General features: G+C 47.1%; 1 protein-coding gene across 4 annotated transcripts in view; it reads left to right on the plus strand.

Moving 5' to 3' along the window:
- LOC129382101 (calcium-activated chloride channel regulator 1-like) overlaps window positions 1-17,204 on the plus strand; it is a 57,826-nt gene that overhangs the window by 19,187 nt on the left and 21,435 nt on the right. For all 4 annotated transcript variants that reach the window (XM_072289671.1, XM_072289674.1, XM_072289672.1 and 1 more), the window contains 4 exons: window positions 904-1,034; window positions 5,512-5,626; window positions 10,267-10,494; window positions 12,711-13,007. In XM_072289671.1, the coding sequence (XP_072145772.1) occupies window positions 904-1,034; window positions 5,512-5,626; window positions 10,267-10,494; window positions 12,711-13,007 (771 nt within the window). The remainder of the gene's footprint in view (window positions 1-903; window positions 1,035-5,511; window positions 5,627-10,266; window positions 10,495-12,710; window positions 13,008-17,204) is intronic.

The raw sequence follows: 17,204 nt of genomic DNA on the forward strand, positions 1-17,204 counted from the left end.
CACCTGGCGCGTCATCGCAACAGCAAATGCTACCTTTCGACCGCTCGAGACATGGCGTCGCAACCAATGGAAATTTACCAGCCGGTTCGCTGCTACAGACGGGAGACGCCGACTTTTTCGCTCAATGGGTCATCTGACGCTTTCGTATCAATATAGTTGGTCTTCTCCAACCGCTCGGCTGCAAGCTCATTTACGTTACCGCGCACTTAGTGCAGCACCTTCTGGCAGAAACTGCTCACAACACTGATCAGCATTATTTTGTATTGAATAAATGGGCGGTTGCAAGGCTACCTCAATGTCATCCTTGCCCACCGCTCCGTATAACCACGGCGTCTACTACGGCGTTGGCCACGCGAATTGCGGGCGCCGTAGTTAGACGCCTTTAGCGGACGCCGTAGGGACGCGTTGCCTGCGTTCGTGTGTCCTGCGTTCGGTTTGGTAATACTTTACTGGCCTTCGCCCTGCTCCGCTGGTCTCTCGTATTTGCGATAACAGAGTCACGCATATTCTCCTTCTCTTTTCAAACTCATATCTGAGGTCTTGTTGCTTGCTCTTCCGCGAGAAAACATCACAGCGTCAGGGTTGAGGCGCTGCCTTTTCAATGACACCTCAAGGCTTTGCGATCGCTCGCAATTCGCTGGAAGCAATGAGGCAGGTAAGTGGGACGCTATATCCGGTTTTGTCGGAGCCTTCAGAGGACCCTGTTAGGTGCGGCGATTTGAGAAATATTAATTAAAATTACTCTTCGCTCATTTCTGCTCAGAGTGTTTTTTCAGCCACTCTTGGTGCGATAGGTGTCACTGGAGTCCGAAATATCGGCGACAAATTTTTTTTCAATTTTTTATCCCTTTGATGACCGTACAATAGTCCCTATACTGTCTTGTTTTTTTTTTTCCCTTACAGCTTTCCTATTTTTGTGAATCAACAAACAAAAAGCGACGTCTGCACAACAGTGCTGCCCCGACAAAGCAAAACAATATGTGTGGCGGTGCGTCTGTCCTTGACGTCATCTTAAAGAGCGACGACTTTAAAGAGTACGTGCCTTTCGGGACTTTTGACAGACTTAGCGCTTGGTATTGGTACGCTTCTTTCGACATAAGGAATCGTGGTAGGTTTCGTGAAACCTGCTCAATCACGGCAACACTGCTAAGATGTAATATTCATGTAGGCTGCTATTAGCCTTAAGTTAAAGATAAAGCCCTGACTAGCAGATGAAAAATGTAACTTAAACGCACCTTCAGAGCTTGAGTACCACGAGTACTACTACAGCTGTACCGGGTTTCTTGGGGTCGACGCGCTCAAATGGTGCATGCATACAGCGCCCACAACGCACGCATAGGAGACATAAACGCATGAACGAACCAGTTACCACAACCTACGCGCTGAAATGGAAGTCTGAGGTCTCTCGAGCATGGCGCGCACGAATAATGCAAAAGGCCAGGTCAAACAAAACACCCTAAAGCATTATCACATCAAACATGCCAAGCCGCGCGCTCTCATTGAAGTACTTACGATCAAATTTGCCGCATCAATTGGACTGTTGTCGAGACCACCAGAGATTTTTACGCAGACTTCCGAAGAAGCGTAGAAGTGAAAAGCCGAACTGGAGCGTCAGCGCTTTGCAGCGAAAAAAAAACGACAGTCATCAGCGTCAGTCAGCAACGTCGACGTAAACACTTCGAAAGCTTAATTCTCTCTTGGTTCTGACACAGGCATAGATCTCGCAGAAACTATTGCTGGGTGTCCTTAGCTACCACCTGGGAGACGCGAAGGCGTAAGAAAGCTATGGAAGAAGACGCCGTCGAACGGGCGAGCCGAGGCGCGGGCAGATCTCTGCGACAACGTGATACTTAAATGCGAAAGTGGTAAGGGTCACGTGTCGCAGAAAGTCTGGCGTACTGACGACGTCTGACATTGGACGTCGCTTCGCCGAAAGGAATTTCGAACCACGCATACCCAACTCCGCAGGCCCTCCATGTGCGCATGTGACGCAAGGAAATTACTGAAATAATTTAATTCTCAATTTAAAATACGCAGAAACATCATAACATATGAGTGACACACAACCTACACACATGAGGGCATCAGTTTTTAATTTGAATATACGAAAAAACATAATTCTGTTACGCGGAAACTCAAACACAAACGCCTTTTACCGCGATAGCGTATTGCAGCTGGCGTTTGAGGCCTTGTCGGAATGGCGCGCCATCAGAGAAATCCGGAGGAAGCTTAAGCCTCGCCTTTAAGAGTGGAACGCGATAGCATTCAAAGATCCCTGACTGCTTCTCACGCATCCCGCCAACTGGTGCTTATGAAACCATAATGTGTACTGGGAAACGCTGGCTGCGAATGCTATGCACGAAGGCGGGCTTTGTCGTAGAAACGCTGCCTCTTGCGTGGGCCGTGATGCGGTGGAGGCGAACGCCAGCTGGAGGTATGGCAAGGAACCAGGCGCGCCACTCCGTGGTCCCCGAGACGCCTGCGTGCTGGCGCGCGCAAATGACGGATACCACGGCCGGTCTGTGAATTGTATAAGCCCCAAAAAAGGTTTTTCTTTTTTTAGCTTTCGCGTAATAAAATTACGTTTTCCCTTGAAGCTAAATTACAATCCAAGAGCTATCGTGTCTGTAGGTTGTGTGTAAGTCGTAGTTAACAATTTTTCCACGTATTTTAGCTTGAGAAATTGAATTTGTTCAGTAACTAGCTTGCGTCACATGGAGCGCCTGGGTTTGGGTGGTTCGAAAATATTTCATCCAAAGAGACGTCCGAAGCCAACACTAGGTTTCCGGCGGCATGGGCTCCTTAACGCTCTCGCGCTAAACAGAAACACATCGATCGCCTTCGAGCACAGCGTTCGCCACCAGCGTTTCCCGGTGAGCATTACGTTTGCATTAGCTGCAGTAGCCGGGAAGCGTGAGAAGCTGTCGGGGATCTTTGAATAGTATCGCACTAAAGGCGAAGCTTAAGCGTTCTCCAAATTTCTTGCACTGTCGTGGATGAACAGTTCCAGGCCACAAGGACCTTCAAGGACGCCTTCCAATGAGATGTACAAGGCTTTCGGCTTAAAATGAGGCAATGCTTTATGGGCCATTTTCCTGCGCTTCAGTGCCCGTTTCTAACCGCTATAGTATTGCTTTTGAGCGCATCGCGGACAATGGAAAGGGACCCTTTAAGTCTCACAAATATCTAATAGGCCCCGATCGAAGGTAGCGTTTGAGGCTGTTAGATGCTGGATTTGCTGTTACATCGCTTACCTGACTTAGGACGCATTCGCATAGTAATAGGCAATTCGCACGCGCGGATGTCATCAGCATTGAGTTTCCCAGCTGTAGTAAAAACGTTACGTTTACCAAACTTCTAGAAAAATATGTTGTGATCACATCACGTCAAATAACTTCATTGTGCGTCTACATAAAAGTGGCCAAATAAGACACTGCCATTTATAAATGGTGCCCCCCTCGCAAGATCCCGACAGCTGCGGAACAGGAAAAAAAAAATTACCCGTAACCGTGTACACGTCGTACATACCATGGGCTGCATTTCAATGTACTGTTCTCTAGCACTTCGCTTAACGTAACCGATATATGGGATGCGTTCTGCTTTACATTTTGGTCTCTGTACATTTTTGTAATTTATAACTTACGGCATGGCTGTGTTGGCACGAAGGTCGAAAGGAAGAGGTAAATAAAGCTTTGCTTCATTATTGCGCCATGTCCGACGCTTGGCGGTAACTCTGAAATGCTGATTTCACTGTAAGGTACGCATACTTCCTGTTTGCTTCGCCGATATCGAGAGTGTGGCTGCTCCCCCAAGTTTGGACGAAACCAGGATTCTTTCTAGACACGCAGATCAACCAGCGCGGGAAACTATCGGGGCATATTACACGAAAGACAACAAGGACACGTCTGTGAGGTAGTTTTCTGTGGCTCTGACCGTTGGGCCGTGAATGTTATTGAGTCCTAGACATTTGTGCTCCCAATCCAAAATTTCATGTTCAGTGGTTTTCCAACTCGCTATAGTCTCCATAGTTTTCTTTTTTTTTTTTTTTGGTGTTTGATTCTTCTTACACAAAACGCGAAAAACGCGAAGTGAAGGCGTGCCCACGCGTCTCGTGCCCGCGACTGGAGCGTTCTCCAAAAGGTGTTTGAATGAATCAACACTGCTCAATGGCTGTCTTGCTTCAGTACGATAACTTTGAAAGTCGCAAATAAATTGACGACGACGTATCGAACCGTAAATATGACGTTTTCGAGTGCTATGCAAAAATTAATTTTCGAGCTCATGGAATTATGCAAACAAAATATAATTTTGGACGGCTTAGCTAAACGACACTGGAAAGTTCACCAATGTGCGCGAGTCGGCTGCTAACAAAACAATCGTTGATCCATTGTCCTATCTCAAACTACACCGCCGCACCCTTTTCTACTTCAAGTAGCTTGGCCCGCTTTATCTGGGGCACTTTACGCAAATACAGAAGCGCTGCATCGTGCTCGTTTCCCGAGGGCAGAATGTGCACCTAAGTGTCTCCAAATGTAAGCACCAGTTCTCCAGACCAATGCATGCCCAACTACTTTGACGATGCAGCCGGTATACAGTTGAACGCCTAAAGAACAAATGCCTCTACAGTAAAAGACATAGTACCTGTATACAGTATACGAGAAACGATTCACTGTATCCCGGGTGAATTCTTATCCCTTGTATGAATTGCCAACGCCTAAGCAACTTACACCACTGCAACAAATTTGCCTTTGAGAGGAAGAAATTTAGGCATTCCCACCGACACGATTTGTTGCTTTACAATGACTGCGACATAGCGGTGGCGCCACTACCCTCAGAAGAGGTCCCCCAGGTGCGCTCTGAGTTAGCGCTAACGGCAGCGCACTCGACGACCGTGGCAATATCCGGAGTAGACCTGGGGCACTACTCCAAAACTCACTCAACTCATATGCTGTTCGTGCAGCGAATCAACAGTGCGACGGCTGACAAATCTGTGGCAGTAGATGATGTAAGGATGTAAACCTTAAGTGACGACCGACGACGTCTTGAAAACCATCTAAGGCAGAAAGGACGAGAATGTCGGCGGAGGCGACAGTGATTAAGATGCTGTGAGCGAACCAAGAAATTTCGACCACAAGGGAGGCGATAGTAGCGGTTGACGATGTGCATCATTACGCCCCGTAGCACTCCGTTGCTCCAGGGAGCATGCCATGAATTTCGGTGCAACAAATTCTGTCAGACAAAGGAGGCACAATATAGTAGAGAGCCGTCTCGCTAAGGCGCCCTTGAATGCGCAATAAGTAAACAAATATTCTTGACTGTGCTTCGCCTGCACTGCTGTGCGCGGCACGACACGCGACCTCTACAACGCTATTACCTGCATAACGATTCATTTTTGAGGCCCCGAGCACTACGTTAACTGCTGTTGTAATGCTTCCACGCCGCTCTGTTATCTCAAGTTTTGCGTTCTTTCTGGCAGAAGCTGATATGTGCTCTTTCAAACCTTGCTTCCAGTTTAGCAGATGCAAACCCGCTCAAGCACGTTGGCGTCACCTTTAAAGAATGGCAAGAAAGGGCAGACAAACCTCAAAAAATTGTTCTGACTTTGGATGTGTCGGCTAGTATGTGGGTAAGCAGAGACTTTCGATATGCATTGTTTGCGCCGTTTGCATGCTCGTAGCAAAGAGTGGCAGTCAAACGAAAATGGCCGATGTACGAAGCGCGCACGAGTGAGCGCACACTGCCGCATGCTGACACCGCATATCCCGTTCAGAAACGTGCTAGGCGCACACAGACTCGTCGTCTTGCGCTTCCTAGAAAGGTGCCGTGCGTGCGTTTCCGAGGCTGTATCACTGTCGGCGCTCATCCCTGCGTTCCTGCACGCTCAACTGTGACGTCAGCGCGGGGTGTGCGAGGAAGGCACGTGGACGCACTGCTTACGGCAAATCGTGTACGAACTGCTAAAGAAAGAAGTGAAAGCATGAAAAAAGACGTGTGCATGTTACTGAATAAAGTAATTAGGTTACCTTACTGCGTAGCCAGTGAAAATGTAACTGTGCACAGTGTTAGTTTACGGGAACACTAAAGAGAACAATAAATTATTCTGCATCAGCAAATTGTCATTTGAGAATATTGAAAACGTCACCCCTACCAGGATAACACGCTTAGTAAACGATAAAAAACGCGATCAGGAAAAGCGGGCGGCGACGCTTCCTTATATTTCTCGCACCAGCTCGCTGTGATGTCAAGGATTTTGACGGCGTTTTCTAGGGCCTACGTAATACCTTTGCGATAAACATCGATTACATTGTGTTCAAAGTACGCCAACGATCAGGCATGTTGAACTTCAGGAACTTTTGCTGAACCAACATGGCGTAAGCACGAAAATTCACTTTGAAATACGTGACGTCACTATGGCGTCCTTTCTTCTTGACCTTCTAATCTAATCGAACTTTCATTAGGACATTGACGAAAACAGTTTTCAATCCAAGTTCATTCCGATTGAAATGATGTAGTATTTTCCTTCAGTGTCCCTTTACGGTTCTATGTTTCATAAAGTATTTGAGCTGTATATCAATAGCTAGAGTTTATATATATTTCCAGCTAGAGCACTGAACGAGCTCGGGCTTATCCGAAAGCCCAGGTCCAACCAGGCTCGTGCGCAGGGCTCTAGCTGGATGGGCATGGTTCGACCAGGTCTGCGCTAGGGCCTAGGGGCTGGGCACGTGGCTGGTGCCTGCCACTATACTTCTCCGGTGTACGCTCTCCCATATACGCCATGCGCTCAGCGGCTAGACATTATCGCTTCCGTATCACGCGGTGAAGGCCGATTTCCCGTGAGCCGGTCGAAAAAGGTCGAAAAAGTTCATGCTCGTCCACCGCAGAAAAAAAAAAACATTGGGACGTTTCACATCGTGAAAGGGAGCAATGCGCAAGCGTATATAGGTGTCATTCCCCAGTTTCTGAGCTATATGCCGTCTTGCCTGACACCCCCGCATTGTCACAAGTCACCTTGCACGTTTGTCGGGTGTTTACTGGGCACGCCAAGCCAGAGCCCCCTTGCCGGTCTTCTTGAGCTCGTGCTCGGCGCTTGCCGACGACTTCGAGGTCCGTCGACTCGGGCTCGGCCTGACGCTGCTTGCGTTGTTGCTCTGTTTGCGTTCGGCCTCTTCATCGTCATACGAACCTGCTACGACCGTAGCGAACACAGAGCTCGTAGCGACAGCCAGAGGAGGTGAACGCAGTCGCACACTAGTCCCACGACACTCGGCCTCCATCCTCCTCTTCCCACTACCGCGTATTCGTCCACAGCGTCCCGACGTGCTCCTCCTCTCCATCTCGAGGCGCGATTCTCCTCTTGCGCTTACTTTTATTCCAGCACGGCCGCCTCCGACTTAAATCTCACCGATTTCAGTGCGAAAGCATGTAGGCTTGCTCGCAAAAGAGAAACAAACGATTGTGCAAAGAAAACACAAATGGCAATACGTGCGAGAAACGCTACGCTTGCAGAATCCACACACACAAAAAAATAATACGCAAGACTTGCCTTAAACTCGCGATTGAACGATTTTAAAAACGGCTGGCTCTCCCGTGATTGAAAGTAGATGTGATGTAAGCATGAAATGGCTACAGGCAAAGCAGATTGGTCGGACATGATACTAGACACATACTTAAAATGAGTGGAGTGAATGTTCGCAATGGCACACGCCACAACACTTCCCCGCACCGTACCGAACCACGCCACACTGTGCACTGGTCCACATGGTTGCTGCCCAGCTAGAAGAAAAGCGGCTGAAAATGGCACGACAAGCAGCTAAAGACGCCATGGAGACAGAGAACTCTGCCCAGCTAGAAGAAGAAAAGCAACTGAAGGAGGGGCCACACAGCATGGCACCATCTCTCGAAGCGGCGCAAAACCCGTGCCGCGGAACTAACGGAATGTTGGTGTTCAAAGCAGCACAAGCTCTCGCGTCTGCGCGCCAAAAGATGGCAATCAAGTGCCCTGTATCCCCTTTTAGACGTCGCTATTAGAAATGACAAATAAAGCTTCACCGCACCAGAATTTTTTCCTTGAGTGGTACTGTGAACAAACATTTGGCCCTGTACAAAGGGTCGGGGGCCAGAGACCGCATTTTCACAAGTTTTCATTGTTTGCCTGGATGACCCCGTTTTGTGCTCGCAAAGATGCCCTGATGTTTTTGGTCGAGTGCCCGGATAAGGGCAGTGGCTTTTGGCTCAAGGTCACTTGAAGGTCGCCGACAACGGGAACTGAACGTTTTTCATGATTAAAAGTTGCGGTAGGAGTTTAAGAGCAGTTGGAACGACGTGGGCATAGTGTGAGTTGAAAGTGCCATCCCAAGAAGCGTCGGGCCGCTGGTTCCTCACTCCCGCAGGCGACGGCGGACACGCCGCCCACCGAGAACCCCGGCTCACTACACGTGCACACCCACGGGACCAAGACTACCAAACCAACTCTGCCGCTCGCCACGGCCACCTCTCCACTCAGTCCCCTTGTGGCACGCCGGCTATCACGTGAGAAACAGGACTAAGCATTGCTCATTCAGCAGTGCAAGACGCCACAGCGGTTGGTGGAGGCATAGGCGGCCACACCGAGCAATTCACGTACTTTGTGATCTGTTCATTGTGGCGTAAGGATCCGGCTACTGGCGAATCTTTCGCGCTGTTCTTAAACAAATCGCTGCTTCAGTTGATCGCGTAGATGGTAATTGTAAAGAATGAGCGCTGTTAATAAATGTACACGTAAGAATATAATGTAAAAACCGAAAAATGTTTCCCGTCAAATATAAGAAAACATTCGTAAAGGACGTACCTATCTACGGGAAAACAGTGGCATATTTCAGGTCGAATATATCTTTTACTTTTGTGTTTCCATGCAGAATAAACTGTATAAATGAAGACCCATATCTGCGTTTTTTTGATGGAGTTACGAAATTATCGATTTCTTCTAAATACTTAATAACCTGCCGCCCAGTATTAAACATCTCGCGTAGCATGCTTGCAAGCCAGTAAAACTTGAATAGGCAGCAATTTCTTGGAACACACGTGGTAAACACAGCATTATACAACTTGAAAGCATTCAGAGAAAGGTTTTTCAAGGCTAATAAGGAACTATTTAGCTGCCCAATAAAAATTATATATAAGCATTTTCTTTTTACTCAGTGGATAGTTAATTTTATGCCTTGGGTTTTCGATAAGGCTCATATTGGGCACAGGGAAAGGGCAGAGGGACGGCATTGCACCCGTAAACGCCGTGCACAATGTAGAAATTTTTGCCACTCACTCAACCCTGGCGGCAACCAGCGTTGTCCGTTACAAATGCAACTAACAAGCGAGGAAAATCTGACAATCATAAGGACGCCTGCTCTTCTTCGCACACTTTCAAAACAAGTGTGCCGCTTCCTGGGTGTTTTAACCTAATAGCGCAACCTCTAATATTTCTGTGTATTTTGCTCCTTCGCTATGCAGCATTCACAGCGCAAGTGTATACAATGCGCTAAAGTGTGGGTGCGTTACGAACCAATAGCCGCAGTTGAAGGCATTGTGTCCTCATTTTCCGGTTCCATGTTTTTCAAACAGCGGTTCCTCTCCCTTTCTGCTTTCTGCTCTGCTGGCTTTCAGAAAGTTGACGCCGCAAACCTGACGGCTTAGAATGATTTTTCTCGCATGTGTATGAGCCGCATACATTGTGCAGAGCCGGTTGTACTGAACTCATCCTGACGAGTCTGTCCGGCCTTCCTTGTCTATAGAGGTTATATGCAAAGAATGCGTAGTGGCCGGGGTATAGAAATACAGGAATACCATGTTGCTTGTTTCTTGCACGAGAAGTTGAAATGTCAACGGCCGTTATTAGGAAAGGTGCAAGGAACCGTTGAAGAACACAGGAGATTAAATGCCTTAGGCTGCACTGGAATTCCGAAGACTTAACATTAACGTCGGCGTCCTCCCAACCCAATCCGATCCGACTGGCAGACGGTGATTATTCTAAGTGGATGGATTCCAGGGCTAGCTCAAAAGCTTTTGCGGCAAAAAATATAGCCCGTTATCACCAAACTGAAAATTACTTTATGCTGCATGATTTCTTCAGTGCTAAGAGTTGGCCGAGACTAAAAAAGTGTATAAAGCATAGTTTCTACAGAGAGGATAAACTGGAGATCGCTAGAAGAGGCGTTCGCTCTGTAGTAGACATTAAATTAGCCGCCTTCTGCTACTGGTGATCATGCTAATAATGATGATGTCTTCATATCGCAGGATCGGGGTCGCATTGATTTCTTGAAAGAAGCTGCCAGGCACTACATACAAACTATACCTGATGGCTTGAGGAGACTGGCTATTGTAACATTCTCCACAAAGGCCACAGTTGCCCACAATATGGACATCGTCAATTCGACCACACGGCAAGGCTATATTAACAAAGTGAATGCTCTAGAACCTGAAGGTTGGACGTGTATTGGGTGCGGACTTGAACTGGCACTGGAGGTATGTCTTTTCCTCCTCATTTGCTTAGTATAGCGTTCTGAGCTTGAGGCGACAGTGTTATCTGCGCTTGCTTCAGTCTCTCGGGCCAAGATAGAGATACATACGGCAGGTTGCGATACGAACGATAGCTGAGCCGGTCGCCTATGCTTCGCTTTGGTCCCGCCTGCCTGGAAAGTTCCAACAGAAGAGCGGGCATTCTGACTAAGTCTGGTCAATATTTCAGGATGCCCGCTTCGCGTTTATTTCAGACCGAACGAGGGAGCTCCTGCTCGAGACCTATTCTAATGGTAAGGTGTAAAAGCAACGAGCATTTTACATCTATGGCATGGAACCAGGTTATACAAATCAGCTTTGTTGAAGCCAACGTAAATAATGATCTCTAGGAGTGGGGTTAGTGTTGTGTATATATATACTGACAAAGTTGTATACACTAAGGGGCATTGCAGATGAAAAAAAAAAAAAGACGCCATGAGCATTTCTTTTTGGTGTGAAGATTGTTAGCTTACCTCAGTAAGCGCAAATAATTGATACGGTTGCATACATGACATGAGCAGTCAAAAGACGAAGTGTCTAAGAATAAATGTATAACTGTGAGGGAGCAAGACGACAAAACCAGAAGTGATGTAGGGGAAACTACTACTGTTTAATTGAAGTCTCGAAACTACAAGGTGAAGTGAAATGAAAGTGGACGCAAACTTTTATGGGCCGCAAGAGGGAGTCCACCCTTTCACGCAAACGAAGCTTTGCTAAATAGGCGAAAGTGTACGTGTTCAAAATCAACGCTACGTGCTGTTAGTTTAGACAGCGCCTCTCGCCGCCTTGTTTGCTGATGTCAAACACACTTTTCTTTGTCTCCAGGTGTCGATTAGTTTACCACCGGATTAGTTTTTACCACCAGGGGATCTTTCCCGAGCTCCCGATGCACGGTATACCGGCTTTTTTCCTTTCGCCCCCAATCAAGATGCCGCCGCCGCGGCCGGGATTTCATCCCGCGACCTCGTGCGTAGAAGCGCGATACCATAGCCGCTCAGCCACCGCGGCGAGTGTTTCGCGAAATTTGCGATCTCTCCTTAAATACAGGCGAAGTCGACGCGGCTTGACTTTTTTGTTTCGTTACGATAGCAGTTATATGTACACTCCAAGCGCCTTTTGCCGTCGCCGTCGCCGTGAGGTTCCGTATAAATTCCAAGGGCGACAAAAGCGTCGACGCGCGCCATACGCTGTATGCGCGAGTGAAAGCATTCGAGGGACGTAAACATGCGGACGTAAGCGAAGAAAGCGGGGAGGAAGCGCGCCGTATTCCGGTCTGCGCACCACCCCGCGCGAAAGGTACGGAGGTGGCGGAGGGCGGGGCGCTTTCTACGCCTGGCGGCCCAGGATGCTGTATCTTGAAAGCCATCTGCGACGAGGGCAGAGTCCGCCACCCGCTGTGTTTTCTCGTCTTAGTTGGCGTTGACGCTAGAGGCACCCGGAATGTCAACTTGCCCAAAGCTGCTGCCGCGCCAGTTCATGCTTGCTTGTTTGGTGCGTGACACCATGCTTGTTAGTTTAGTTAGTATGCCTATGTTTACAAGTATATACGCCCGATAAAACTACTTTCATCACTTCGTATAGCTTTCCACTAATTTGCTATCGTAATCGATGCTTTGCCTCTCGGCCAAAACTGCCACTTTACAAATATATCTTTTTTACCAATCGTTGAGCACTAATGACGAAAAATGCAATCAGATTGCAACAGCTTCAAATCATAACCACCCATATATGCACGAATGACAAGGTTGAGCACCGTAGTTTACGTTGCTATGTTGAGTAGAGCAAAAAGACTGTGAAACTTCATTTGAAGAAATACCCGCTTGTAGAAAGGGTTTCATCATGGGACTCAGCACTTTTTTTCCTTTACAAGGGAGTGAAAGCTCTCTAGAGAAAAGAAATTCAAAATGTAGCTACCATTAAAACCAAGACATTTGCTTAAACTTTGGGTGCCGGGCTCAGATTTTGTTGTTAATCCCATTGTTGATCACTTACAATAGCGGATTTGTTTGGGTATATGTGTACACAGTTTTAAGAGGCTTCCCTTTTCCATTACTTGAATACCTTCACATTTCCTCTGCACAGAGGACTCGACACTAGCATTACTGTTGCTTCTCATTATGAGTTAGTGAGGTATCAATTACATGCAATTACTCAGTACAGCGAATGATATCCATCACATGCAGTTGCTCGATGCACCGTTTGATCCTCCACATGGCTCCCTCATTCTCCTGATAACCGACGGCCGAGAGAACCGGCCACCTTTTGTGGCGAGCGTCATGCAAAAGCTCGAGAAGTCCCTCATCGAAGTGAGCTCATTTGCGATTGGAAGAGGAGCTGACGAAAAACTTGAGGTTTTGGCAGCTGCAACGAAGGGTCAATCGTTCTGTTTCCCAGACGGCCAACCATTCAATGGCGTAAACATGGGCGTGGCGTTTGTGACAGCCAGTGCATCCGAAGTGGAACCCCAATGGCCCGTTACGGTAAGTTTAAGTGTTCCCATTTTAACACATTTGCCTCTACCTTTCTTGCCGTTCGCTTTTTTTTTGTGTGACTAATCATTGTCTTAGTTCATATAGAGCTTTCTTATGGCGTATCCACACGACGGTTGGCTCCACAGAAAACTGTTCTGCAGACAATAATTCCGAACCTCGTCTGGCTCCATATGAACTAGGCGGGCAGACGACTTGTCATGAACGATATTAGACATGACGGAGTCACTCAAGTAGGCGCCATCTGCTTCAAATCTATCAAGTTGCCGTCATGCGCTGTTTTGCCCCTTAATTCCCGACTGACCCTTATACTTTATTTTTCTATAATGACACTTCTTCAGCCAAGTCTTCCAGACCATTCGGCGCGATTCCGTAGATCCGTTTTCAATTTTTGGCGCTTTAGGTGTTTCGAGAAAGGCTCTGTCATGCTGGGCGCATGTATATTGTCTCCAAAATTTAGCCCCAGTACTCGCCAGTCGCACTGTCAGGGTTTAGAGGCGATGGATAGCGAATGTTTGCTTGTTATTATTAGTTATACGGAGCACCATGATCTCAATTTTGCGCAGCTGGATCCAGTGGTCGGCTTCAATGGCTTCGCTTTTGTTTATTTTGTTGGCTGAAATAGGTAGTCTTTTTAAGTCGAAAACTGTCTGATCGGTCAAGGTGCACTTTTGTGACCAGACGTAGAAAGCAATTTATTCTAAATTCACGTTGCTCGAACACCAGAATTCGGATGTGAGAAAAAGCTCAGCAGTTTTCGCCCGTATGCCGCAGACAAGATGCTGGCAGTCGAAATTCATTACGCTTAATCAGATAAGGTTTCGTTCGGCATGTAAAACACGTATTTGTTCCGTCGTCTGGGTCACTATAGGCGAACAAGTAAAAGACAATTGAAACACCTTAACACTTCCGTATCCAGCTTTTCTGGACACGAGGGTTTAGTTCGCGTGATTGCCACCACGTGGCGTACTGACCTTAAGCTTTCAAACTTCCCGCGGTGACGTGTGATGACGTCAACAAAACAAAAATAAGATAATTAAAAGCTACCCCTGCGTATTCAACTTCGCCACAATGCTTGTCCCACCGGCGATATCGGTGTTCTTGATAAAGCGGAGTCGCTCGTCGCCTGGAAATGATTTATCATCCTAAGAGCGTTCAGTCGCGACGTGCGACAATTGATTCTGGGCTTTTGATACCATTCTTTTTTTCTTTTCCTTCTTTTTTTGATACCAAGGAGTAAACAAGCTACACTCCAAGAAAAATTTACACCCTTTGGGACTTATCTTGTCCCACAACGATCATCGTCAACTGTCTTGCCCGCGTTTCCGTTCTTTAACGCTGCGAGACCGGTACTTCCCAGTCACGAATGGCATGCGCGTTATCAGTGAGACGCAGCATTCTCGACAGGAAAGTAGCGAGCGCCGAGTTTTCAAGAAAGGAAACGCAAGCAAGGCATATGACGATTACTGTTGTGGGACAAATATACACCCCAAAGAGTGCAACCGTTTTAAGAGTGTAGGGTAATCGTCGGAAGCACCCCGAAGCAGCCTTTCTTTAGTCGGCACATTATGTTAACTTCCGAACATCGCACAGCGTCTAGGAGAGACGCCGTCGTGTTCAGATTTTGATTTTGACTTATCGATTTTGTTAAGGTGCCCCCAATGTTTTCCCTAGCGACTTCGCTCTCCGCACTCATGGGTTAACCGCAGAGCTCCAAATCGAGATGTGCATAACTATTTAGATGGATACATGAATAAGTTGGTTTTGCACCTTGAGGCAAAAGGCACGACGCAAGAATTGCACAAACTGTCTCTGTGTGGTCGTCCGTTAACATGCTATAGCCGAAGCGGCTCACAATATTACGTCCCATTTACTGGCCACCGTGCCAGGCACACCTTTGGACATTGCATATACAGTACTTCCAGTTAGTTGTGAAAGTGCTGTCCTGTCACGGTTATCTATGTGCGTGAAAGAAGACCACTATTTAAGATTGTTGTGCAGTAATATATGTTGGATTTCTCCATATTGTCTACCATGTTTCCGTTCCGCCTATATAATATAGCCGCAATGAAGACTAGCCGATATCGAACGCCAAAATGGCTACCCACATACTCAAAACCTCGCGCGCAACTCCTGACGCTTGTATTCAAGAGTCGTGCGACTCCCAAAGACATCCTTAAGAAATGGTAAATAATAAATTATGGGGTCTTGCGTGCCAAAACCACGATCTGATTATGAGGCACGCGGTAGTGCGGGATTCCGTTATAATTTGGATTAGCTGGGGTTCTTTAACCTAAATCTAAATACACGGAAATTTTCGCATTTCACTCCCCTAAAAATACGGCTGCCGCGGCTAGGATTCGATCTCACGACCTCGTGCTTACCAGCCCCCAACACTACATCCACTAAACAACTACGGTGGGTAAAGAATGTTGGCAGTTCGAGGAAGGTGACAGTCGGCACGTGATACAATTTTTTTGCATAGTCATGGCGCGAGAATCCGTACGAGGCGTCGAAGAATGACTGTAGAGCGCATTGTATTTAATGTGATGGAGTCCGCGCCCAAAATTCTTCAGTGATTCTCAAATTCTTCAGCCTTATGTGGCGAGCGTCATGCAAAACCTCGTGAAGTCCCTCGCCGAAGTAAGCTCATTTGCTATTGGAAAAGAAGCTGACAAAAAACTTGAAGTTCTGGCAGCTGCAACGAAGGGACAATCGTTCTGTTTCCGACCCCGCCAAGCATTCATTGGCGTAAACTTGGGTGTTGCGTTTGTGACCGCCAGTGCATCGGAAGTAGAACCCCAATGGCCTATTACGGTAAGTTTAAGTGTTGCCATTCTAACACCTTTGCCGCTACCTTTCCTGCCGTTCCTTGCATTTTTTGGGACTAATCATTGTTTTAGTTCCCATCGACCTTTCTTATGGTAAATCCACATGACGGATGGCTGCACAGAAAACTGTTCTGCACACAATAATTCCGAATATCGTCTGGCTCCGAAGAGCATCCACATCAACTAGGTGAGCAGACGACTAAGCATGAACGATAGTAGACATGACGGAGTAACCGAAGTAGGTGCCATCTGCATCAAATCTATCAAGTTCCCGTTAGGCACTGTTTTACCCGTTAGTTCCCTACTAACATTTATACTTTCTCTTTGTATAATGACACATCTTCAGCAAAGTCTTCCAGACTATTCGGTGCTTTTCCGGAGATCCGTTCTCAATTTTTCGCGCTTTAGTTGTTTGGAGAGGGGCTCTGTCATTGTGGCCATTTGTATATGACCTCCAAAGCTAGCCCCATTCGGCACGCCACTAGCACTGTCAGTGTTGAGAGGCGATGGATTACGAATGTTTGCTTGTTATTATTAGTTAACAGAGCACCACGATCTCACTTTTGCGCAGCTGAATCTAGCGGCGGGTTTCAATGGCTTCGTTTTTGTTTTATTTTGTTGGGGAAAAATCGGTAGATTTTTTCATTCGAAAACGTGTCCCATAGGTGAATATGCATTGCTTGTGACCAGACGCAGAAAGCGATTGAGTCTAAATTCACGTTGTTCGAACACCAGAATCTGGATGTGAGAAAATCAGCATTTTCCGTCTGTTTGACGTAATAGTTCTGCGGAAACCTGCAAGGTGGAGAGAAGTAAGTAATAAAGGGAAAATCAGACATCCACCCATTCGTAGCAATTGCTACAAAGGAAACCCATACGAATTCCACGAAGGAAAATCCTCGCAGTTGAAGAAATATTCGTCATGGTTAAACTGCGAGCCTTTTCATTCGTGGAATCCGTACGGGTTTCCTTTGTAGCAATTGCTACGAACGGGTGAATGTCTGAGTTTCCTTTATTAGTTACTTCTCTAAACCTTGCGGGTTTCCGCCGAACTATTACGTCAAACTCTTGCCTTTGCGTCGAGTTGTTGACAAATTAGACTTCGCCCTGCCATCTGCTAGCCGCCTGGTTAGCTCAGATGGTGAAGTGGCTGCCCCGGAAAAGCGGTGCTCCCGGGTTCGAGTCCCGGATCAGGAAGAATTTTTTTCAACTGTGAGGCTTTTCTTTCGTGGCATCCGTATGGGTTTCCTTTGTAGCAAATGCTACGAACGGGTGGATGTCGGATTTTCCCTTTATTATTTTCCGTCTGTGTGTGCCGTGAACGAGATGTTGCCTCGTCCGGTATGGAAAACACGGA

The sequence above is a fragment of the Dermacentor andersoni genome, chromosome 8 (genome assembly GCF_023375885.2).
Source record: "Dermacentor andersoni chromosome 8, qqDerAnde1_hic_scaffold, whole genome shotgun sequence".
In the NCBI taxonomy this organism is placed as follows: Eukaryota; Metazoa; Arthropoda; class Arachnida; order Ixodida; family Ixodidae; genus Dermacentor; species Dermacentor andersoni.